General features: G+C 42.0%; 2 protein-coding genes across 6 annotated transcripts in view; one reads left to right on the top strand and one right to left on the bottom strand.

The window, feature by feature from the left end:
• Positions 1-19,435, bottom strand: part of LOC115577081 (fibronectin type III domain-containing protein 4-like) — a 55,913-nt gene extending 36,478 nt beyond the window's left edge. The window contains exon 1 of the mRNA XM_030409875.1: positions 19,315-19,435. The gene's annotated coding sequence lies outside the window, so the exon portion shown is untranslated. The remainder of the gene's footprint in view (positions 1-19,314) is intronic.
• LOC115577079 (poly(rC)-binding protein 3-like) overlaps positions 6,895-26,598 on the top strand; it is a 29,671-nt gene continuing 9,967 nt past the window's right edge. For 2 of the 5 annotated variants that reach the window (XM_030409871.1, XM_030409872.1), the window contains exons 1-9: positions 8,454-8,702; positions 17,851-18,019; positions 18,149-18,172; positions 18,265-18,297; positions 18,396-18,512; positions 18,999-19,130; positions 19,321-19,449; positions 20,927-21,070; positions 23,074-23,115. In XM_030409871.1, coding sequence (XP_030265731.1) covers positions 17,945-18,019; positions 18,149-18,172; positions 18,265-18,297; positions 18,396-18,512; positions 18,999-19,130; positions 19,321-19,449; positions 20,927-21,070; positions 23,074-23,115 — 696 coding nt within the window. In that variant the 5' untranslated portion in view covers positions 8,454-8,702; positions 17,851-17,944. Of the gene's footprint in view, positions 6,976-8,453; positions 8,703-17,850; positions 18,020-18,148; positions 18,173-18,264; positions 18,298-18,395; positions 18,513-18,998; positions 19,131-19,320; positions 19,450-20,926; positions 21,071-23,073; positions 23,116-26,598 lie in introns of those variants that run through there. The other 3 variants (XM_030409869.1, XM_030409870.1, XM_030409868.1) reach the window with 2 other exon arrangements.

The following is a 26,598-nucleotide window of genomic DNA, read 5'->3' on the forward strand; positions in this document are numbered from 1 at the left end:
GTGTGTCCTCAAAGCTGTTCAAATCTGCGTTTAATACCTAAATCCTGGATTTTCTCTTATAGATTCCAATCAAAAAAATCCTTAAACCGCTGAACATGCCACTAAAATCCTATGTGAACAAAGTACATATGTAATCCGTGAAAACATTATGTATCACCCTCCGCCTCACCTTCACCCTCCACCCTGAACGTGCCATGTAACCAGCCTCCCTCTACGCTTGTGAGCACACGTGGTCCTCACAAGTGTAGGGTAACCACCAGGCCCTTTGCATACACTATAAAGACACTTGAACACACACTCACATGCGAACAGAGACACTTCCAGTATATTCAGGGCATCAAGGCTTCAGTCCTACTGACACCCAGGGGAACTTGTGTCCTTTGTCAAAGCAACTGGTTCTGCCGCACTGGCAGCTTCAGCTAGGAGGCAGCCGGGCAGTGTGTGTGTGTATGTGCGTGTGTATGTGTGTGTGTGAGAGAGAGAGAATATGAAAGAAAGTAAGAAAGAAAAAGAAAGAAAGAAAGAGAGAAAGAGAGAGAAATTGTTGTATATGTGCGTTCTGCACAAGGATTAAGCACAGTTGTTGGCTGCCATCTACACAAAATCCAAAAGGTACCAACGCTCACATTCAAACTGTTTGATTGACAGATGGTCCCCTAGCAACAGCGCACCATGAATCATTAGCGACGAGGACGAGATGTATCAGCACTTCATCTGTTATCGTGAAAAAAAGGGAGGAACCGCAGCCAAAAATGATTGCACTCCATTATAAAAACCCAGTGGGTTCACACTTTTTTCTTGGCGTTATTAATTCGGAGCTCTGCAAAAAAAAAAAAAGAAAAACCCTGACGATTCCAGCTTCTTATAAGAATCTTGGCAATGATTTTATTATTATTTTATTGTATTTTCATCTATCATATCCTTCAGACTTCAAGAGATGCTTGTCTGAGTTGTAAGAGTGGTACTAGAGGATGGGAGTTATTGTCGCACTTTTTTTGTTATACTTGTGCAATTGTTACTGAGGAAACAGGACAAAATGTTACAAATGGCACAACATTAGTGGAGAATATAGGCGAGCAGGATGGAGATGTAAATACGTAAAAGCCAACATGTCACAGAATAAATCTATTCATGCTTTGATTTAAATGGCAACTTATTTGATGGAAAAACTACCAAAAGATTTATTTTTAAAAGAGATCTGATGAGCTCAATGACAGGACTACAATTCAGCGCCTTCCAAACATTGTGTTTTCTGAAATATCTGTTTTCTGGAATGCCTTTTTTGTCAAATGTTGGGTTTCTGAAAAGTTCTGTTTTCTGGAACGCTGCTGTGTTTTCTGAAGTGTCGTGTTTTTGAATCGTTGTTTCACATTAGAATCATTTTCCATCGTTCCATTATTTATGTCAAGGAAACTGTTTGTCTACTGTACGAATGCAGCTGTTAAATATTTAATAAATGCAGCCTGGCTGTTTGAGGCGACTCCACTACTTCTCGACGCCCCTGAGGTTGTCTCCAGCGTTTGTGTCGCGGGCCCTCTAACTTTGCTAGTCAGAAACTGTCCTTCTGAGGTTCAGTGATGTTCCTCCATGTGTGTGCGAGTGTGTCTCGTCTCCAGCCTCTGGCATGGTCAGGTCCAATTTCTATCACTGCGCTCTTTGGATGGGCTAAGAAAATGGTTTGCTCTGCCACTGCAATGCACCAGTCATCCATTTTCTCATCTATCTATTCACTTACGAGCTCACGTACCTTTCCTACATTTACATCCATCTGTCCATTGATTCATCATCATCATCATCATCATTGTCTAACCTCTGTGTAGGAAATCATCTCAATCCCAGATGTGTATTCTTGCTCCGCCTGCCCTGCAGTTACCATACCCATAATCCCCAGGCTCATATCACTATAGTTCAGCACATGGTTGCCCTGCTCATCATCCTCATCTGATTTCACAGCCGTATGTGCCCAGCATCTTAATATGTCAGATCTCATTGCATGGCATGAGTCTAAATCCTATCGGGATTGTTCCAGGGGAGCCCACGTGTCGATGCATTGTGTTGATTAAAATAGATTCCCGTCGTACAGTATTTGTTGTTGTGACTCAATACCAATGTTCTGTCCTGTATTAACAGCAAGGTAATCCTCGGATTGAAGCGGACACCCTGAGAAAGATTCAACGCCTCTGTGTCTACGTTGGGAGAAAACACACTGAAAATGTCAGCAGCAACGGCAGCTCTATCTCAGAGGATCCGAATGTACTGCTTGTGTTTGTCGACGCGGGCTTATAGAATGCAGAAGAACTACCTGCAGGCAAAATGATAAGAAGTTTAAGTGTATTTGCATACGCTCCCAAAATTGTAGGAATATGAAGTTGGTTTTGGTCTGATAAAATGTACCTATTTACACATCCAGCAGTTAAGGGTACACATTATTAAATGTTTGGAGTCAAGTTTGTGTTCATTTAATGAATTTAAGTCCAATTTTCACTTGCTTTTAGCTCCTTTTTTGGTCTCCACCACCTACTTTGGGGCAATATCTCCCTTTGTGCTCTAGTGTGTTCACCAGCTAATTGCTAACTTTGTCTGTTGTCTATTTGGTACTAAGTTGGTAAAGTACAGTTAGTCTGTTTTTTGCTGAAACAACTCAATAAGAATGGACAATGTTCCAACATGTTATAGACAGCTAATTGATTGATCAAGACAATAACCCAGGAAAGGGTTAGTTTTTGGTGGCATAAGTCTGACATAACTAGTGTTTCTTTTAATAGCATGGAGCCTGTTTTTAGATAGTGTATCCGTGAAGGCAGACAGGAAAAGATTAGGATTTACAAAAAGGATTACATTCTATTATTCATGATCAACTTTGGAGCTGTTGAGGTTTTCCTGTAATTTAGTTTTCCTCCATTTTCATTAGATTGTTTTGTAAAAGTTTTTTAATACAACAGCATTCAAGTAAGTACATTTGGTTCGTCTTTCCTTATTTTAAAAAAGGGAACTGAATCATTGGTTGGAGTTAAAAAACGCTCGACCAAATCACTGAAAATAGAGTCCAAAAGATAGAAGTAGACTCATATCTGAACTTTCAAAATGTTCTCCAACAACTTTTCTAAACCTATTTTTTGTTCCATTTCAAAATCTCCATAGAAACATCAAGGTTAATATTTCATCTATCCCCCTTCAGATGACAGCTTGCAGGATTAAAAAGGGAAATACAGCATCCCTCCATGACTCAGTGCCGTCTGCTCATCAATGTGTAATACGTTCTCCTTCATGTGTGATGTGTTTTTCTATCGTGACCCTGCAAAAACTAAACTTACTCGCAAATAATACTCGTAAAGTATCATGCATCTACATGGTACAGTATCTTTCTTTTTGTACACTAACAAAGCAGGAACACAGTGTTTGAGCCCAGAGGAGTCAGACACTGTAAAAGTTCCTCACCAAACGCAAGTCTATTCATCATTGGTTTTTGCCAGGAGGCGATGTGTACCCATTACTGGCTGCATTGACCACATGAGCAGAGAGGGTCAGGCGATATTTTCCATTAGGAACATGGGGCTGCTTTGTGTGGAGCAGATTTAGAGTTACGGGCCAAAGCTTTTAGAGCATGCTGAACACTTACGGGAGGTTTATTGTTCCCATGACACAGGAGTGCTTCAGTTATGGCTGTCGGGCGTAAAGTCTTAACATAAAAGAAGATGGTTAGACAATCAAGAGGAAGAGGGTTCAAAAGGACTGCTGCTTTTCATCTGAGATGACATTTATTTATGTCCAAGTACAGCTTCCTTTCTTTTTGTTCATTACCTTTAACATTCTGCTTGTACAATAATCTCCTACTACATGCTCAAAAAACCCCAAGAATATAGGAATCCTGTTTTATGCAGAGCTTATGAGTGTTCACAGTTTAAGAGAGAGGAAGCCATCCACCTTAAGATGATCTTCCTGAAAGATTTACACAAAGAAAATGGAGAAGGGAGTTCGCAGATAGCTTTACAAACATCTATTTTTAAAAATAATAATTGGAATATATCTCAAAGGTTTTCTTCTAAAACAATCCAAAAACTAAAGAGGGATATAGGCTCTATTTCATAATGTCAAAGAAAAGAGAATCCTGGATCCATCTCGTTATCTGGATCTGCACCAAAAGTTAATGTGTTAATGTGTTTTTGTTAAAGTTAATGTGTTCTATTCTGGACAGAAACCCATCTTCCATCGAAGGGTTGTGGAAATCTATTCAGGAGTTTGTGTAATCCTGCTGAGAAACCAACGAAAAACCAACCAAACAACAAATGGACACAGGTGAAAACATAATTTTTCTGTCCCTCCCACTTGTCTTCTAGTGCCATATTATATTTGTCACCAAACGCCCTCAGAACGAGGGGTGTGAATCTTTGGCAATGTCACAATTTGACTCTGTTACCTATTAACTTAGTTTTGGTTATTAGGATGTTCTTCTCAAGGCTTTACATTCTCCTTCTGAACCCCTAAATCTTTCTCTGAGACTGTCTACTTTTGGCTTTTTATTGAGTTCTGTTGTAAGTCGAGAGGGCCAACGGCTAAAAATTGGATGTAGGACAGTACGTTACAGGAAATTCACCAGATTTGAGCAGCCAGGCTGCAGGAACAAATTCACTGAAGATACAAGATTAAACTTTCCGACATTTTCAACAGGAGACTAACTTGTCTTATCAGTTATCTGTTATTTCTCTGTCTGCTCTTTTCTAATCATTTATTGCATCACTTATCTGTTGAATATAGAATTCAAATGCAATCTAGTGTGTGAAGCATTACATGTTTTTTTCACATAACACATTGGAACACGATGGAAAGGAAGGAAACAATAAAAGGCTTTACTGTTTTAATTGGATGAAAGAAATATATTTGTAAATGTTATTGCTGCTTTGTATGGAGAAATCTGGGTTGTAATTCAGCAGAGTGAGTAAAATGCTTCAGTGTTGTGTCTGTATTAGAGATCCTGGCACCAAGCTCATGAAGAGGACAGCCTTAAAGTAAGAATTATCGCTTTCTGTGGCCCAAGTTAAGTGCATTTAAACAGTTCTTAATCTTACTTACAGCCTCAAAAGGCTCTAAAACAGCCACATTATCAAACAGTAAATTCTAATGAAAACAACACTACATCAACAATCACAAGTTTGATTAAAATGTATCTATCAGCAGCAAGTTGACAGCTACTTGCAATCACAGCTAAAGGCGATATAAATACAAAGGGTATGGTACCCTGAACACAAAGACAAGTTCTGACAAGATCTTAGTCAGACTACTGTGATTATTTTATGTAGCAAAGTGTTTGACTAGCATCTTTGATAGCTACCTTATGGAACATCTCAGACTTCATGTTTAAGTTATTATTGATCTGTCAAAGAACTGGCTTCAAAACTGGTTCCAGTGTGGCACCAATACCTTGCTGGTCTAGAACCAAAAAAGGCTTATATCATAGGCTGGGGGCGGGGTTATCATGACCAAGGACCAATTCAAACTGCTTATGACTGACATTTTAAAAAACAGAGCTATTGTAGGTAGTTTCTGACTTATCCATGGGTGAATAAACTAAAGATTTTTACAACAAACCCCAAATCAAAGCAACAGCGGTTCAAAGAGGGGCGCAAATAACCTAATTAAATAATAAAGATAACCATCTATCAATCCATCCATCCATCCATCCATCCATCCAAGAAGCAACACTTGTAAAGGGTTGATGTAGTCTGCCATAGTTGTTCTTAGCAATGATGGTAAATTGGAGACGTTCTCAGTGACTGAATGATGTGACTCTTAAGTGGAAAAGCAAACCAATTCTTTAAAGGTTTGCTGGTTAAACCAGCAGTAGCAGTTGGTTTGCTTTGGCTGAAAAGGGGTATGAGTTAGACAGAAATGTAATTGTAACTATCATCAGCATAGTAGGTAAGTTTAATGCCAAAGGTTGTAGACACACAGAAGGAGTGGGCCAAGAACATTGCCTTGTAGAACACCAGATTTTATGTAAAAACACTGATTTTATTTCTTGAATCTTTTGAATCTGTATTTTAAACAGAAACAAACTATGCTTGCAAGGTAATCAAATAGCAATACACTATAGTTATATGCAAGGATAGACATTTCCAAAAGTGGTGGTCATGAGTAATCATGATACCGCTGATCTGAGAGTGATTCAGGCGAAATGTCTGAATGTAAAGGATCTAAAACCAAGCAAAAGCTATTTCTAGGCATTGTTGGACTGATAGCTATTATGTTCGTTGGCTGGGGTCCAGTTGTCTGACAGTCAATGAATACATGGAAAGTCATCGATTGCAGTCTGGCAGAATTAGCTCAAAGCCAATATGACCCATCACTCTCTCACACACAATTCCATCACTTAACCAATTAGAATGTTTCATTATGTTCTAGCTGAAATAATAGTTTCTGATTTTTCACCTCAGTTAAGGACAAATGTCTGAAACTACAATTACAGTAAAACTGGTAAAACTGATAATATTTGACTTTCTGAGTTTCTGGGACTCTTGTTCTATGGAAAACACATCTTAAACGTTAATGACATGCCAGAAATTCCATAAAATTGGAAATTTCTATACACGTCAACATTTTTTCAACAAAATGGGTACGAATGGGGTCAACTCAGCCCCCTTTTGTCACCACACTCCATCAACAATCAGCTGGATTGACTATCACTGTGATCTCCCTCACTCTCTCCTTCACGCCCTTCTGCCTCTATTAGGACCCTGGCACCCTGATAGGACACAGTGGTGGCTATGAGGACAAGCTCTGGTAGGGGTGGGGGTCTGTGCTTGGTGGATTGACCTGGGTTCATCACCTTGCTCGAGGCCATGGGCGGGGGGTCAGTCAACTTATAGGGCTCTGGAAGCAGCCCCAGCCCTTAGTGTGCCCGTAATCTGCCATCTTGGTCCTCAACTCCCAGACTGCACCTCCTTTCTCCTGATAAGGAGCTTCCCCACATCTTAACCGGTAAGCAGATTGACCTTGGACCTCAAGAAGTGCTTTGTAAAATAATTTAAGAGTGAGAATGCTCGATCGCTACTATGAAATAAGATTTATTTTTAGATTTTCGCCTGATGGAATATTACAAATACCGTCGATTTGTTCGGTTTTTCATTTAGATGGCTTATTAAGGCCCTTTAAGCCATTAATACTGCTCCATCAAACAACGTTTGACGGATTAAATGTCATTTCTCAAAGGACAGAGTGAATTTAGCAGCAACAAGGATTAGACTTTACTCAATTATACAAGAATGTTATATAAACTTTTTTTTTTTCTGGTGCCACCAGTCTTGGTTTTTGGTTTTTGAAGGTGAGCCAACACTGTCGTTGGAATATAAAGCAGATTTCTTCTGACGTGGTGCTCTATTTTACCCTAACACACTCTTCCTTTTATGATTCAATGTGGAGCAAATTTAATGCTCTATTTGTAGTTTCTCCCATGGGCCATTTTACAGTCGGGTGGGTAGGTAAAGGCATGGTTACCATTTTGTGTAGGTACAAAAACCACTGAGAGCCTCATTACCGGTTTGATGCAACACTAAGACTGGATTTTGTGTGGAGAGCATCTGTGCAAGATGAAAACAATCGACAATGAGGAGAAACACATTCCTCATTGTCTGCGTTGCCCCTAATCCAGACAGCACAACCCCACTGTTTGCTTTTCCCTGGCAGCTCCCTTAAACGTTCTGCTGCTGCCGTCAAACCCTAATAATGTCAGATTAAGCTCTGCACACAACTGTCCATCTGACATGAGGGCTGGATTTGTGCTGGATTGGAAAATCTGGATGGGACGCCTCCAAAGCTCTGTAATTCTGCACATACACACTGACGGACCGACACACACACTCGCACAAGCACAGAAGCAGATTAAAAAGCAGTGAGGCTGGAGAGGATATGCATGTCATGGTGGTGTGTTTGTGCACTGTTGGGGTTGTGTGCATGTGTAAGTGTGTTTGTATGTGTGTGTGTGTGCGCGTTTGGTTTGACCTCTACTTCTTATAGGTGTTTGGTTGCGTCAAGCCCAAAAAGTTCCCCAACTGTCCTGAGTGTTTTAAATCTAAGACGAGCATTATTTGATCAAGAAGCTTGGTCATAATTTGATCAAGAAGCTTGAACAGTATTTGATCCAGAAGATTGAACATTATTTGATCAAGAAGATGGGTTATTTTTGTGTGATCAACAACAACAAGGATGGTAGCTTGGTGGATTTCAGGGGTGCTCAACCATCCCCTGGGATAGCTGAGCCCCCTGAGGGCTACAATTGTGATTCAGACCACCTCATCTCCAGACATGCCCCCACGATGCCCGCTTGCCTCACTGGGCCCCCCTTTTGTTGCAGCTGAGCGAAGGGGGGAAGCGGTTGACAGGGCGGTGGGTGATGGTCACCCAGATTACGCCTCATCATACGGCCTATTTACACTTGACACCAAACAGTACAGCAAACAGAGTATCGCACCGCAGCGACAAAAACCGTGCTCACTGAGGATGCCAGTCGGCTTCGTTTCATCATATAATTTCGAGAACGGTCACGTGTTTCTCTGGTCGCTCATGTGACCCTGTGGTACGGACCAATCGGGTGGCAGAGTTTGTTCTGGGCAGAGCGAAAGGAAGAAAAAAATCATTTTCCCTTTGCGATTTTTAATCTTGCAACGCCGAAAGTGGTTGTCATCTACGGTATCCTGCGCTACATAAAGGTAAACTCTCTTTTTATGGAACAATTTGGTGAATCTTTGATGTGCTTTTACATTTTCTCCCTGAATTCTAATAATCAAATGCATAATTCATTTTTTATTTAAGAAAAAAATGAACATGGTTTCTGGACTTCCTAAAGCATGAAACTGTTGAAAACTTGCATCAAATACAGGTCCACGCAGAGTTGGGCAACACTATTCAATAATTAATTAACTTGCGACTTATCCACAGTCGAGAATGATCATTATCATGATGATGAGCTGAGACACTTATTGACTCGTTATCTAATCTGGTTACTGGAAGTCGATCAAGTTAACATTTTCGGAAGTTATATTCTGCATGCAGAGTGGAAATATTTGGGTTTTCCCAAGAGCATTGTCAATTTCATGGTCAGTCGATTTTGCTCACGGCGGTCTCTTGATTATCATTGTTTGGGTGTTCATTGTCTTGGCTTAGATTCAAGCATGAGTGGTTTTAATGTTGAAGGAATACCCCCCCAAAATTAGAACATGAAACAGATGAATGATAACTGAAGGAACTGCTGTTGATCTTCTGCTAACTATGAAGCTGGGCTGACCATTTTCACTGTAGGATTGATACCGCAAGTGGAATAGATACAAGATCGTTATTCCAATTATCGTCACACTGATATTAGCGCTGCTAATGGCCTTATAAACCAGAAATGTCATTGGTCATTACCTCAAATCTAAGCGCCGTTTGAGTTGAAATACGCCGATGAATAACTCCTTTGTTTGTGTAAAAAGCTCATCGTTTGGCAGTGAAAGTCTGGTGGTATGTGATGAAACCAAAAATAGAGCAGTCGGGGTTTGTAAGGAATGACGAGAATGAGGCGATAGAGGGGGAAACCGACGAAAACTGGACGTGCTTTTGACCTGTTCTGCATGACTGCACGGCGAATCCTCGGCGTATGGAAGCCATGACTTTGTGACAAGCGGTGATCTCACATTACAAATTGTGGCAAATCTAAAATGGCCGACTTAACGCTCATCTCTTAGCACCGCATTCGCAGCACAACATGGTGTGCCTGCATTGTAAAGTCTCACTGGAACCCCCCCCCCCCCCCCCCCTCCCCCCCCCCCCCCCCCTACACTCGCACTATTTTAAGCCGACACGTAGTACTCTGAGGTACTTTTAAAGCTACTTGGTCGTAGTTGGTCTTCTTTGCCCTTTGCGTTCTCTGATTTGACTGGTTGTGGTGAGGATGTGGTGGCCGGAGTTTTGATTGTGATTTAGGCTGAGCTATCAGGATGCTGGGCTGCTGATGTGGGCTGACAGCTCTTGAGAGCACTGTCATAGTGGCGTATAGGAAGGCCGATGGGGTAGACGCCCCCCTCCATCGCTCCGCCGCACCGCACCACATACAACAAAAGCCTGCGCCAGACGAGACAAGAGCTGCTCATATACCAGGGCGAAATCCTCAGGACTCCTCTCGATTTCTTCTACTCGATCTGCCCACAGTTACAATTCCTGACAGGGGCGAGCAATTATTTGCGATTCTTTTTTCCTTCCTGTTGCATTCCCTGTCACAAACTTTGTCTGGGAGAGGTCGCTTAACTGAATTTCGTTTGAGTTGAAAGAGGCCTGCAAGTGAGAAGTTCGCCCATGCGGAACGGAGATGCTTTGAACAGATCCCGTGAAAACATATGGATCAACGAGGTCACCCTCTGCGCTCCCCCTCTGCTGCCCTATATGCACGCTAATTTCCCTTTTGTTCGCCCGTAATTGGAGCACAAACACGTACGTGAGGAGGTCTCTCTGGCCGTGGGTCTGACACGTTGGCTACATTACAAATAAACCTTTTTCATACGGTTCAGTTGATTGGCTGAACACATCTGCAGTCCAATTTTTGCAAGCCGCCTGTTCCTGTACCAAGTCATTGTCTCATACATGCATGGGGATTTACACGAGGCTCCATATGGTTTGGCTGCACTCCAATGAGAATATGTAAAATAATCTGATGTTGTCATGGGTTGGAAACATTGCGAAACATACAGGGATTGAGATTTAAAAGGCTCAAAGACATTAAGAAATGGATTCTGCATCCATTTTTACCTTTTTAATCTCTTTAAAAGTCGGTTATTTGATATTTGCACATAGCTTGCCCTGTAAGTGACCTTAACTAGTGCTGCTTTTGACCAAAACGTGTCCTTGTCAACTTTCTGAGTCACTGCCCTTCGCTGAAAAACAGCCAGTTTTTTAAATTTTTTTTTATTTTGCCACACAGGACTTGATCTCTCAAAGACAAGGCTCAATTTTACAGCACAGTTTTAAAAGATTGAGAATCCAGCCATTTAACTTCGCTGTGAAAGTTCAAAGAGCTCAGACTCAGACGTTTCCTTTAACAACATGTGAACAGTGTGCAGAGACTAAGTTTAGGATTCATTAGGACTATTTCTAAGGGCAAGTCCGATCACTGTCTGAGTGTTTGTCCAAATGCAAAAACATCACACACGAGAAACAGGACGACTTCCTTCAAATTCAGCATTTTGTGAGTTTACTCCACTTTGCAAAAGACACAGAGAATTTATGGTTCAACATTGCTGTAAATGAAGAGTTTTGCTCCCCAGCTGCAGATGCGTTTGGTGAATCCTCGGCCTCGCAGCCCGTACAGTCATGAAGGATTTTATATCAAAACGTCATAATGACATATCTGTAGATATGTGGATTAGGATGGAACAGATGACAGGAGCTTTGGCCTAGATTAAGACCGCCGGCCGTCCATTTAATGATTTTCCTTACAGGATTTCAGATGTTTCTCTCTTTCTCTCTCTGTCTGTCAGCCGCTTTATTGACAATGTGACTCTGTGCTGCTTGTACAACAACATAATGATATAAAAAAACAACATTTTTAAATGAGTAACACCCTAAAAAGAAAAAAAAAAAAATCTGATATCAGGCTGTGCACTCATTTTTGATTTTTTTTTTACAGTACTCGGAAGAAGATCTGATGCAATCACTGAATGTTGTTTTTTTTAGAATCTGCATTAAGGATCCCATATTTGCAATTTCAGTCCAAAATAGCAAAACGAATATATCTTGCTTGAACATCCCGTGACATAAAAATGTTGCAGAACGTGTCTTTTTTCTTAAAAAGTTTCACTTTCTGTTATTGTTTTTTGGAGTTTAGATTGATAGTTCTGTGGTTTCATGGCCTACGTTTACCTGGATGAGGAACTAATGGAATCACAAGTATCTCATATTTGCGTTTCAGACCAAAATACCCAAACTTTCATGTCTAGCATGAGCGCTAAATGTATTTAAAAATGTCCCTAAATCTGAATCATCAATAAAAAGGACAATTAGAGGTTGGACTGAGAGGTTGATCCATGTTATCTTCTTGAAAAACAGCTTTTAAATGAATTAACCAACACTTTGTACCTATAAATGAGGTGTTGGACACCAAAGAGTGACTTTGGCCATCAATTAACTCTTAGTATACAAAAAAATGACGGCTTTTGAACATTTTGCACCTGAAAAAATCTATAAAAATGGGATTAAAACTTGCATTTTTACATTCCCAACTCCCAAAACTGCAACAACTGATGAAGGAAAGGTGTCTCAAAGCTTTTATTTTATTCACACTTTATTTTGAGTGTTTTCACGCTCCAGGTCGAAGGGTCTGAAGCGCTTTGACGGTCTCTTTGCTGTGCAGGGCCGAGGAAGACAAGCCTCCATATCCGTCTCCCCGCCTTCTACATGTAATCTAGATTAATTGGTTTGAAGTGTTCATTAACGATAGATATCCCTTCAGAGCTTTCCTCGCCAACAAACGCAGTTTCACAAGCCGAATATCTCCCCCTTAACTTTGCTTTTTCATCCATCTCTGAGTGTTTTTGCATCATTTACACCCCAGTGGCTCCACATAACAGCAGCATCTCCTCATTGTTAGGATACATAAAGAGAGATACAGAAAAAAAAGAGGGACCTTAGATTCAAGTTCTTCAAGAGCAATGCTCAAGTCTTTTCTGTGGCGAGCGCTCAGCAGACGCAGGGAGAGATGGGAGGCGAAGAAGAGGAGGAGGAGGAGGAGGAGGGGGGTAGCCATTTTGTGCAGTGCGTTGTCCAGCCGAGCGTAAAGCGTGATTAATTCAATAGCCGCCATAGAGGAGGAGGCTAGCAGCGCTGCAACACCGAGCATGACCCACTTTCCCCGTCAGATGTCATGAAAAATTCCCTGCCATCCCCTCGCTGTGCTTCTCATTTCCCCCCTCCAACTTCCTGCCTGATTAACAAAGACACAGGGGAGGAAAATTACCAAATCGATTCATGCACGGGGGGCGGGAATTCACCCATCGAACCCGGTGAGAATGTGAGAGTTCAGTTGGAGGTTCGGCCGCTTCGAAACGCAGCTTTTGGGAGGAAGAAGTGCAGACCTTAAAATAAAAAAAGAAGTGGCTGCTAGCTGGAAGGGTTCTCGCCCGTCGGGGCAAATGATTCACGGGGCCTTGACCTAATTCTATTATGCTACAGGATGTATGAGCAAAATACAGTCGGGGAGGACGACTGTTCAGCTCTTAACGCTGACCTCGTTCATCTCTGGGGTCCAACAGACTCGATTCTGTTGACCTAAATCTACAGTTTCTGTCTTAATCAGGGGGAATGGTGTTTTTTTTTTTTGTATTATTGTGAAAGAGTGGAGACAGGAAGTCAGTGTTTCAAAGCAAAATCTTGAAATAAAAGTCTTAAACTCTCCTTGGTGCAATCTCTAATCAACGTTAGCTCGAATCCCGTCGTCAATCTTGTAGGGTTTTTTTTCTCTGCCCCTGGAGAGGACCTGCACCGCTGGCCTGGGTCTTAAACCCGGATTAAGGCTTTTTATGTAATCTGGTCTCCTCTGGGAGATTGGAGAGACAGCTGGCAGCAGAATCCCTGTCCTTATCTCTCGAACCTCCCCTGGCCTCCAACCAACACATCCGTCGGCTCGCGGCTCCGCATGCAGCGTAGATTAGAGGAGGTCTGGAGCCGCTGGGTGATCCCGCGGTCGGACTCGGGTAGAAAAATGTTGTTTTTAACATATCGATGGGTCTAAATCTGAAAAACTACAAACAACATAACAACTAGAGTTCGAACTATTCTCGTTTAATAAAGTATGAAGCTCCCGGGAAGCTCCAGGTAAGAAAAGACAGAAGGGGGCAATAAAAATGTGAAAATCGCTCAAAAAATATTCTTTTACAGCAGTTAAGTGTTCTAAAAGATATTGTTTAACTATTTTTGCACACTAATACAGCAGAAAAAAAATTAAGAAATCAAACTATAACACACTTTATGTCCGTGTAAAGTAAAAGTTCTTGTATGCCAGACTGAAAATATTAATAATTTAAAATACAAAAGAACTGTTTGTACATGATAGAGGAGCAAAGTTACATTGTTGTAAAAATGCTCAGAGTATTTATCGATCCATAGAACTGACTAAACAAAAATACCAAATCTTTGTGTTTTCGGCCTCTTAAACATGAATTTTTTGTGGCTTCTATCGTAATAAACAGAATATCTATGAGTCAAAGACTGTTAATCGAACTAAAGAACGCATTTAAAGACGCCATTTGGGCTCTGGGAAACTATGATTAGAATCTTTTCTTGCCATCGATAATCCTTAAAACCCTTGAAATCCTTAAACCAAGTGCATACGTTCTCACAATAAGACGATTTAGAATTTCTCTATAGAATCACTGGTTAAACTACTTATCTGCATTCAGTCTGCGCTAATGCTAACGCTACGTTGCTTTTATCGTAAGCTTCTATACGGTCAACCTGCATCCGCCCTATTGTTGAGGATGTTTTAGTTCTTCTACTTTACCAACCAATCAAGTCATGTTTGTCGATTGACTGACAGAAAATTAACGAGCGTCATGTTTGATAATCGATGAACAATCTCCAGTGTGAGGATTTGCGGCTTTTCTTTGTTTTGCATTAAAATAATCTGAACATATTCGGGTTTAGGACTCTATGTCAGAGAGATGAGACACTGGAAGACGTCACCATGTACACTTCTTATAGATAAAACAAAGAACGAATTATAAACACAGCCAGATTAATTGTAGAGTTGCAGATGTGAAGTAAAACATGACAGTAAAGACAAAACTTTATTCTTTCTGTGCAGCAAAAAATGAATATCCATAAAAGGTACAAAAGTCGAACAAAATGTACAAAATGTTCCTTTTCCTGGATGTTTACAAGTTCACACATGTTTTCCTGTCATGTCAACCAGCTGCAGGGATTTTATTAGTCTGTTCATGTCCACGAGCTCGAGAAACTCAAGTTGTTAAATTATCCTCGCTTTGTGTCGCCGATGAAGCCTCGACACCGCGACACCGAGGTCGACCGGTTCAAGAGACAATCCGTCACCCCGATAACCTGACACACGGTGTCTGCACCTTTTGCGCCAACACTCCAATTATTTCATGGATTTTCTTTCATTCCTCATTTCCCTCCATAACTGCTTTTATCCATCAGCTAATTAGCGATACACGAGGGAGGAAGAGTCCGTCTGCACATAGCAACAATGCCTCTGATTGGCACACTGTGACTTTATCTGTCTCCTCAGTCAAGGTCAGCTGCTGCAGGAGCTGCTCCCTGCACATAGTCTTTTTTGTGACGACTGCAATGTCAGAAAAAAAAAAGACTTGACTCATATTAATGCTGCAGATGTTTCCTTTTGAATGTTTTATCATTCGTATAAAGCTCAGACTGTAGCTGCAGCATTAGACTTGAAGGTTCATGGTGATTTTGATGCCAAAACATGTTGAGAAAGAAAAAAAGGTCATCAATATTTTTATTTTTATTATATTTCAATGACAAAAACAGGAAAAATCTCATCATAATTCTTTTAAATCAACATTTTCTGACTCCAGATGATTTATTTTCTGGTATAAATCATCTAATTTATTCATCTTTTACTTACTAGAATCATTTTTTAATTATTTCAGATGATACATTTATCGTCTACAGTCGTTTTTCCACTTTAAAAAACTGCCTTCTCTCTCTCTGAATGCATTTCCCTTCTGCTACAGGATGACCATTAATTCAAATTTTTTAATGATTATTTAAATTTTGTTGGTTTTCACTTCATTTGGAGTCATTAACTAAAGCTGGGTGATACTTTAATGAAGAAAAAGAAAAGTTTTAGATGTTACTTCTGAGATTACAGTTCACTCAGCCCTCACACTGCAGTGCTCATCCACCGTCAGGACGGCGGCGCCCTCTCGTGGCCGCTCTCCTAACTGAAGTCTTGACTCATTACATCACTTGTCGGCCAGAATTAGACGCGTTCCAGCTGAAATGGGCTCGATAAAAATAAATATGGCGCTCGACGTTCGATGGCTCATCTCCTGACTGAAGAGACATATGCTGACCTACATTTCATTGGCTTTTATTGCCAACTGTTGTGTACAGCAGCAGTCTGCATGGACAACCGCTTCTTTTTTGTGTGTGACCATGATTGTTGGAGCAGCTTCACATCCCATTCGATCTTCTTTTGATTTCTTTTCTCCCCGAGGGGCCAAATCCAGATGCTGGGAACCAATTAGCCCCCTTTTCTTGTTATTTCTCTACATTTGTACTGTACTGAAATACAACCAGGCTCCAGGTTTACTCTGTGGTTGTAGTTGAGGATACAGAAACACAATATCAGCATGTCAACAGTATCGGCCAATTAAGGCTTTAAAAATATCGGCATCAGCCTGAAATGATGAAATGAGGTGATGTGAACCCTTTTTTGTCCAGTGGACATTATGACAAATATAGTGTGGTGGGCCTTCACAATAAGAGTCGGCATTACAAGACAGACTCCATGTTCTGCTCTGTAATTAAGTAGAGAAAACATACAAATATATTCGTATTGGCATCAGAAATGCCAAAATGACTCGCAGAATGTTGAGATATCAGCAAAAATTCCTAGTTGAGGAATATGTAACACATAAGAAATAAAGATGGAATATTAAAGTTTCGTAAAATAGCTTTCAGAGGCCTGAAATCTAGAATAATCCATCCTTGTTTTTTACATTTTATTTGTCTTTTTGGATGTTTTGGATCTTTTCCCAGTTGTCCTAAACACATAACACATTTTTTATTCATTTATTTACTTTACAACCATGATATACTTCTCCCTCGTGGTAACCCATCTGTCTCTGTCTGGCCACACAACCCAACTGCAAATTTGCAAATTTACGTCTCTTAGGCTTGGTTTTATTTTGTAATGCTGTGTTTACATTCTGGTTTAGGTTTAGGCACAAAAAACACTTAGTTGGTTACTTATCCTGCTGCAATCTGGCAAAAGATACAAGGTACCTGCTGTCATACCAACAGAAAATGCAACAGCTTCTTTACTCTTATTAAAAAAAAAAAAAAATGTCTTCAATACTGATGATGTAAAATGACTCTTTTAACCTTTGAAAAGATCATGTTTTGGCTTATATATGGAAAATGTCACGACCTTCAGTGGTTTCACTCCTACAAATGTTGAAACCCAGTCTTGAACAGTGGTCTCTGGCTTGGCAGCCTTCTTGCCACCATTCCCTCGACCTCTGAATGTGAAAACCAGCACATATATAATGTAATGTGAATGTGATATGACACATAGAAATATTGATAGGATATGTATGAAATGTAAAAATCTGAACGTATTCTGTAGTGTGCTGAATCGAAAAGCACCCCAAAAAAATAATGGGCCAGGCTGCCTATTTTACAAGGTTAAGAAGACAGAAATAGCTTTAAATGCAACATACAAAATCGCTGCAGCGTTAAATTCACCTTGTAGGGCAGCTAACAACATTAGCTTTAGCATAGCTAGCTAGCTCCAGACTGCTAAGAGAAGCATTTTGTCCACTGAAACAATGGTTTGGGTCTTTGGTGGTTTCTGGTTCTCATAAGTAAAAGGACCATTTAAATCCAAAAAGTAGCAAATAAATGTTTTTTAATCGTAGTTTTTAATTTCAGCCGCGTTGTTTCATGGAGTTTTACCACCATCTAGTGGACTGGTGGATTAGACTGACTGTGCGCAGAGTATAAAGAATCAATTTTATCCAGACACACTGAAATGAACCAAAGCGCCTCAATCTCACATCTACAGCCCCGACACGCAGCCCAGTCCCTGATCTCATCAGGTGTGTCTTTATCTCTTTTGTCCTGCAGGTGACCGGTTGGCTGACTCCACCATCACACTCGCGTTGGCCCTTGAACTCCTCTCTCACGTGACCACGCCCCTTCCTTCACATCCAATCCCGACATGGAGCCCATCAAGGTCCAATCAGAAGGTGGACTGAATGTGACCCTCACCATCAGGCTGCTGATGCACGGCAAGGTACCAAAAACAACACTGAATTCAATTTCCTGTTCTGTAACACCGCTTTTATTTCCAATTAGCTGTCAGGAGAAAATGGGCCCCTGTGGCACAAAATACACTTAACGCCGTTTGTTTGTGTTTCTGCAGGAGGTCGGGAGCATCATAGGAAAGGTATTTATCGCAAACACAACAAGCAGACCATGAAAAGCTGTGGGGAATCAAACACAGAGCATCTCAATAACGTTTCTTCTCTTTGCTTTCAGAAAGGAGAAACGGTGAAGAAAATGCGCGAAGATGTACGTAAAAAAATAATCTCTGCAAATTCTATCTCATCTCCAACACTCCTCATTTTTTTTTTTTTGTCTCATGTTCATACGATGTTTGTGTCTGACAGAGCGGCGCCCGTATCAACATCTCAGAGGGAAACTGCCCTGAGCGGATAGTCACCATCACCGGGCCGACAGATGCCATTTTTAAGGCCTTTGCCATGATCGCCTACAAGTTTGAAGAGGTATAACATCCGTTATGTCAACACTACAAAGGTTTTACTGTGATGCACATGTAGAGGAATTATGGGCTGATACTGATACCGATTATCAAAGGTGCCATATTTTGTACAATACGATTCCAAATGTAGAGGCATAAAAGGAAACGCCTCAGTGAATGTGCTCCTCTGTCCTGACTCGTTTGCGACTTGAATACAAAGCAGGCTTGGCCCTGTTATGTAGGACAGAAATGTGCTGATCTAACCTTGCAGCACCCTTTGAAAGTGGGCCAGTACTGTGTTTTGATTTGGGTGCCAGACCACGAAGCCACAGTGTCTCCACGACACTACAGATAAACATGTGCTCGGGTAGATATATTAATTTGCAGAGTAACTGATAACAATCGATCCAAGATGTGACGTTTCTGCATGAAAATGACGAGATCTATACTTTTGTTGAACCCAGAGACGACCTGCCTTCATCTAATCAAACCTGCTCTTTCCTCCCCTCAGGATATAATCAACTCTATGAGCAACAGTCCAGCCACCAGTAAACCCCCAGTAACCCTGAGGCTCGTCGTCCCCGCCAGCCAGTGTGGCTCCCTCATCGGCAAAGGAGGCTCCAAAATCAAAGAAATGAGAGAGGTAGGGTACGAAGAACTGTGTGAAGTCTTCCTCTATACTGATGATCTCTTTATGAATCAAGATATCACCAGATTTGACAGGAAATTCTCAAGTTTTGGAGAGATTTGAACAACTAGAATATGTCAATAGTTCCCATTATTGCTTTCTAAATACTATGATTATGGTCTTTATGTGTGTTTCTTACCTTCAGTCCACAGGAGCTCAGGTCCAGGTCGCAGGTGACATGCTCCCCAACTCCACCGAGCGAGCAGTGACAATCTCAGGGGCCCCAGAAGCCATCATCCAGTGTGTCAAACAGATATGTGTGGTGATGCTTGAGGTACAAAGAGGGAAGGGAGGGGAAACATGAAGACATTTACACTGAAGATATGCTGTTATTGATACTGAAGCTAAATAAATTTGTTTTACAGTTATAATCCTGAAGATTTCAGCTCTGGTGGAATATTTATACCTGCTTTAATGTTCAAAAAAGGACATATTATTGTTGATTTCCTGTGAGTGTATGAAGGCAGTCTGAAGCTAACAATTCAAAACTGAATCTTGCAAAAACAGGATTTGATGTTATGGAAACTTTAAGCGTTGTATCTTTGAACATTAGGGGTGTAACGGTTCTGAAACCCCAAAGTCGTCGTCCCGTCCTCCGTGACGCGGTTAGCTATAGGTAGTGTCAACCAGAAAAGTTTCACTCAAATCGGTGAATAAAGTTTTGAGTGGTTTTGTGCGAACATCATCATTATCGTTTCCCAGGATTAAAAACTTGATACAACCTGATATCTATACATTTCAGCCATTTAGTAGCCTGAGAATGGGTTGTTTTTTTGTTGTTTGACAATCGATTGTTAAGGCAGCCAATAATCAATTAAAGGAATTACTTAAAATTTGCTTAAAACACGAGTTTATGGCAACTTTGACTGTTTAACATTAAGAATTATAGACAGTGAACCACTGCTGAACGTTAGTTTGTTCAGTGTAGTTGAAAAAAAAAATATTGTCTGACACACCAAACCATGATGTTTGAGTACTGTTACACCCCTACAAACACAGCTAGGAGTTTAAACTGATGTATAAAATGTCATTTTACATGGTCAATGTCTGTGTCATCAATTGCTAATATAATTTCATAACCGATGCATCCTTTTGTTTTGTGTGTTTTCGATGTCTTGTTGTGCTAATCTGGAGAGCTACCCTTCGTTATTCTGCTGCAAACACATTTGTCACATTTGCCTTCCCGACTAATTTAGCAGAAACTAGCGATTCTGGCTCGTAGGTCCCTCAGCTGAACCCTCAACACACACATCTGAATGCTTTGGGTCAAAGGGCTACACACTTTGTCTCTCTCTTTTCTTGCATTAATGTTAATAATTAATTATCTGCACAGCCAGTTCTCCATTGGGCCTTCATGATGGCACCAGCCATGGATACTAGGACATATGTGACATGACTGTAAGTCTCTAGAATCTGGACTTGCACTGATATTTAACAACACAGTATGTAGAGTCATCATTATCCAGTTGAAAGTGATGTTCCAGGTAAATCTAAGTTTAGTTGAGCACTGAACCACGATTTTTGGACATTTTCTGTCAGCATGAACACACAGTGAAGAGCACTTTTGTGTGAGTGTCACAGGTTGTCTTCCCTAAGGCACTGTCCCTCTCGGTCTCACTTTGTGCAACTTTCTTTTTCTTTCTTTTCTCTCTTCCTGTTTCTTTCTCTCTGCTCTAACACTCTCTCCACATCTCACCCTTCTTCTTCTTTCCCCCCACTCTCTCCCCCTCCTCCTCCTTTGCTCTCCTCAGTCCCCACCGAAAGGTGCCACCATCCCCTACCGCCCCAAGCCTGCCTCCACCCCTGTCATTTTTTCAGGTGGCCAGGTAAGAGCAGACCCACTGGGGGCGTCCACAGCCAACCTCAGCCTCTTACTGCAGCACCAGCCACTGCCTGTTAGTGTCGCACCAGGTTTTACTCACTTTTCCCCCCTTCCCCACTCACTCCCTCACCCCTGACTAGCATGAAACCACCACTGCTGTTTACTGTGCCCTCACTGTCATCTATCACCTGCAGCCACTCGAAGCAGAACTGGGATAAATTCATTGTTTGCAGAGAGTTTGGATCATAGGTGCCAGGTTTTTTGGGAAGTTGGCCAACTTACCTTTTAATTGATGAGATCAGAGGCAGCAGAAACGTCCGTTTGTTCCTCTTTGCCAGTCCTAAAGGGACAGAGCGATAAAAACATGACTTTGCTTACAAAATGTATCAAAGACACCAAAGTCTAATTACAGAAAACACACATATTGACACTAAACTGCTAACTAACCTACCTGGACAGAAACAACCCTGATTTTAGGAGCAGAGCTGGGCTAAAACATCTGTTAGACTCTAAAAGCAAACAAAACATCATGTCATGTTGTTCAAAACAGAGCAAGGCAACAGAGAAACAGGTGAGCAGAGCAGGCGAGACTGTAAAGGCTAATGGGAAGTAGGTCAGCTGACCCAGGTGATCTGCAAAGGAAGAAAATCTCAGTAGGGGCAACTAGTGGACTGGATGTGAATGACTGAGAGTAAACAACATAAAACTTCAATACTCACCACTCTTATATTTGACTTTACTATGGCTACATATCATAATCATCTTCAACATGTGTATTGGAACAAAACTTAAGAGTTTTCTATCATGTAAAAGTACCATCTGAATATTGTCTTACAATATGATTTACAAATTGATCCTCTTATCAAAATAGAAATAAATATGCTTCACCTCTTATCTCATCAGCTTCACATAGGATTCTTATTATGTATTACCCAGATTTCACCAGATGTTGATATAAAATACATTGTAAATCACCTGAAATATGTTCAGAGACCCAAATTCTACTGTCACATAAGACAAATAAAATGAGAAAATCCTGATCAATTCTTGAAATTTTGGTTGAGAAATAACTTGATAATCAATCAATCAAATATAAAAATGGTCACAGATTAATTTGTATGTTAATCAGATGAGTGATTATTGTCTTAATTTCTGTATTTGACTACCATTAGCATACTTCATGTTAAATAAGACACATTGTATCTGGTATCAAAAGTAAAAGTAAATACGCAACATCTCTGCTCATCATGTCTGGTTTTTCCCTTAAATATTAATTTCAGAAGCTTTAAAATTGGAAAAACACACCTTAAATTTGTCTAAGAGGCAAAAATATTCAGTTTACAACCATATATGACACCGAAAAATCAGTAAATCTCAACAAAATCTTGCCATTTTGGTTGATAAATGACTAAATAATTAACCAATAATCTAAATATGTATCTGTCTCATCAATTTACAAAAAATAAAGTTCTCATTGATTAACCTGAAAGCTGACAGTTGAAAAACAAATAGTCTTTAAAGCAACAAAATACCTAAATCTCTCTTTTATTACTTTTTCTACTCAACAATTTGTGACCTGACCTCATGCAGACACTTGACATGTTATTCTGTCTGGTTACAGAACCGCTCTGGCTGCTGTCTGGGCTGATGAAATGAGATTTAGCTCAGTTCTGACCTCTGTGGCCCGTTTAAATCACACTTCCAATAGGTCAAGTCACGTTACTCCTCTCAGGGCCACTCCTCTGGTTTTTCTCCACACCCTTTCCTTCACCTCCCCACTGTCTGAACTGTCCCTTATTGATTTAGTTCAACTGGATCTGATTGATGAGTAGTTGGAGAACACGACAGGGAGTCTGTAGTGCATGACTTTCTTGTAATATTGCTACAAACATAGCTCAGAGGATAAAACACATGAATCTATAGAGTGCTTAGGTTGGTAGACATGTCATTTTTCTTAAGTTAAATCTTGAGTGAGCAGCTTTACTTTGTCAAAAATGTATTTGTTATATCATGTTTGATTTTGTGGGCTTGTTCCAGTGACGTGATAACAATAAGCTCTTCTTTTCATGTTCGCAGGCTTATACCATTCAAGGACAGTACGCCATCCCTCATCCAGATGTGAGTGCTAACCCCTGGAGGCAGTCCGCACTGCACTCCCCGTCGCTCTGTCTCGCTGCTTCCAAAACTTTCTCTCTCTGAGTCGCAGGCTCTTCACTCTCTTTCCACCCATATTAATATTAACTGTTAATATTAATACCGTTTGTTTTCTGATATGTAATTCCTATATCTTCTAACTTTTCTGACTCTTGCCTCCCTGCCCTTTGTTTGGCAGTAAACCTCATGGGGCTTGGCCTGAAGATGGTACCAGAAATTGGCTGTAAATATAAGTTTTTAGGGTGATTTCCTTATTTTTCTTAGAAGCTGGGTGGTTCATTTTACTTCAATATGATAAATCAATAAAATAAACTTGCGACCTGGAATGTGCTTGATAGGTACTTGTCAGGCAGAGACTAGAAGGAGGACTCAGAAGCAGAGGGGCGAACGGTTCAGACAAGCTTTATTTCGGGACTAACTGTCCCCTCGTCAAAATGAGCGACAAATCAAACAGGCTTTTAAACACTTCCTGAATCTATGGGAGGAAAACAAGAACAAAAAAAAATAACAAAAAATCACTCTCACGAGGAAAACTAGGACTACTGTCTACACTGATCTAAATAGCAAAACTTCGTATGAAACATTAACAAAAATTCACTCACCATGAGGAGAAACAAAAGGCTATCAAAATTAACTGCACTGCACTAAGGTAGAAAAGGATGTAAAGAAAAGGCACTCCAACGGAGGCAAGCAAGGCAACAACACAAATCTAGCTCAAAAGGCTGACCAAAAAATTACAAACAAAAAATCACTCTTTCTCAGAGGCGAACAGAAAATCAGGCACAAACTTGAAACTTGGCGTGGCACTGGCAAGACTTGGAGCGAAGGCTGGAGGTACACGAACAGTGACGAACGAAATACTCTGGCGACGAGGACAGGGAAGACAAAGACTATATACACATGAGGTGGGATGACACAGGTGGAAACAATCAGGGATCAGGGGAGACGCCAGACTGGTGACACAGGAGGAAGGGCAAGTGACCTGAAACGAGAGGAGAGTTACTTTTCAAAATAAAACTGGAAATTCACAGGACAAAACCCAAAGACAGGACATCCCTCACCGCGGTGTGACAGTACCCCTCCCTCTAGGGCCGACACCTGACGGCCCAGGCAGTTCAGGATGGTCCCTGTAAAAGTCATCAATAAGGGTGGGATCAACAATGTGTCGAGATGGAACCCACTGTCTCTCCTCCGGCCCGTAACCTTCCCAGTCCACGAGGAACTGTCTGCCCCGGCCCCTGTTGCGTACAGCCAACAACCTCTTTACTTTGTAGACCGGACCTCCTTCGACCACCTCGGGCGGTGGTGGGGACGTGGTGGCTGGAACCATCAGACTCTCCTTGACCGGTTTAATCTGGCTCACATGGAACGTTGGGTGTACACGAAGGGACCGAGGCAGACGAAGACGGACAGCTGCGGGTCCGACCATCCTGGTGACGGGGAACGGGCCCACAAATCGTGGCGCCAGCTTTTTGGATGGGACCTTAAGATGCAAGTCTTTAGCTGACAACCACACTCTCTGTCCTGGCTGATAGTCGGGAGCCGGTCGTCTCCTACGGTCGGCCGCCTTTTTAACCCGGTCCCCTTGTCGGATCAGAACCTGGCGGGCGGCCATCCAGATGCGTCTGCAACGTCGGATCAGGGCATGGGCAGAGGGGACCGACACTTCTGGCTCGTTATCTGGAAAGACTGGTGGTTGATAACCGTAAACACATTTAAAGGGCGATAAACCTGTGGCAGATGTAGGTAAGGAGTTATGCGCATACTCAACCCAGACCAGGTGCTTGCTCCATGTGGAGGGGTTCTGGTACACCACGCACCGGAGGCCGGTTTCCAGTTGTTGATTCAGGCGTTCAGTCTGGCCGTTGGCTTCCGGGTGGTAACCTGAGGTCAGGCTGGCCTTGGCTCCGATGAGTCGGCAGAACTCCCTCCAGAACCGGGACACAAATTGGGGCCCCCGGTCAGAGACAATGTCCTTGGGGAAGCCATGAACCTTGAAAACGTTGGTCATCATGACTTCTGCCGTCTCCTTGGCAGACGGCAGCTTTGGCAGAGCAATGAACCGGACCATTTTAGAGAACCGGTCAACCACCGTGAGGACGGTGGTGTTGCCTTGAGAGACCGGGAGCCCCGTGACGAAGTCGAGAGAGATGTCAGACCACGGTCTGGAGGGGATGGGGAGCGGTTGCAAGAGGCCCATACGAGCCCCGGAAGACGTCTTATTCCTGGCGCAGACTGAACATGCCTCTACGTACTCCCGGACCTCCGTCTCCATTGATGGCCACCAGAACCGCCGGGAGATGACGAACATCGTCCGTTTGACTCCCGGATGACATGAAAGCTGCGTGGTGTGAGCCCAATGGATCACCTGTGGGCGTAGCTCGGTAGGAACAAACAAACGGTTAGCAGGACACCCACTAGGTGACGGAGCACCACCAATAGCTCGCTTTACCTCTGTTTCTATGGGCCAAGTGACCGCTCCAACCACATGGGTTAGTGGGAGGATAGTCTCTGGTTCTTTGGCCTCAGGCTCGGGGTCGAACAGTCGGGAGAGAACGTCTGGCTTGACATTCCGGGACCCCGGCCTATAGGAAAGAGAGAAGGAAAAGCGGTTAAAAAAGAGCGCCCACCTGGCCTGGCGAGAGTTGAGGCGCTTAGCTTTTCTAATGTACTCAAGGTTTTTGTGGTCTGTCCAGACTATGAATGGATGGTCGGCCCCCTCTAGCCAGTGCCTCCACTCTTCCAAGGCGAGCTTAACAGCTAGCAGCTCCCGGTTACCAACATCGTAGTTACGCTCCGCTCTGGACAGTCGCCTTGACAGGAAGGCGCAGGGGTGCATCTTGCCGTCCCGTTCTGAGCGTTGCGACAGCACGGCTCCGATTCCCTCGTTGGATGCGTCCACTTCCACCACAAATTGGCGCGTAGGGTCTGGCAAGGTGAGGATGGGAGCAGAGGTGAATCGATGCTTGAGTGTTTTGAACGCCTTCTCTGCTTCTGGGGACCAATGGAACTGCACCTGTGTAGACGTGAGAGCATGAAGAGGAGCTGCTATTGCGCTGAAGCCTCTGACAAACCGCCTGTAAAAGTTAGCAAATCCTAAGAACTGCTGAACCTTTTTGCGGCTATCAGGTGTGGGCCACTCGGCCACAGCGCTAACTTTAGCCGGGTCCATCTGCACACTTCCAGGGGCTACGATGAAGCCCAGGAAGGAGACAGTGTCGGCATGAAACACACTTTTCTCAGCTTTAACGTACAGGTGATTAGCCAGTAGTCTCTTAAGCACCTGGTTCACATGATCGCGGTGAGTATCTAGGTCAGGGGAGTAAATGAGAATATCATCGAGGTAAACATAGACAAAATGATCAAGAAAATCTCTTAACACATCGTTAATCATGGCCTGAAACACGGCGGGTGCGTTAGTGAGTCCGAAAGGCATGACTCGATACT

The sequence above is a fragment of the Sparus aurata genome, chromosome 24 (assembly GCF_900880675.1).
Source record: "Sparus aurata chromosome 24, fSpaAur1.1, whole genome shotgun sequence".
In the NCBI taxonomy this organism is placed as follows: domain Eukaryota; kingdom Metazoa; phylum Chordata; class Actinopteri; order Spariformes; family Sparidae; genus Sparus; species Sparus aurata.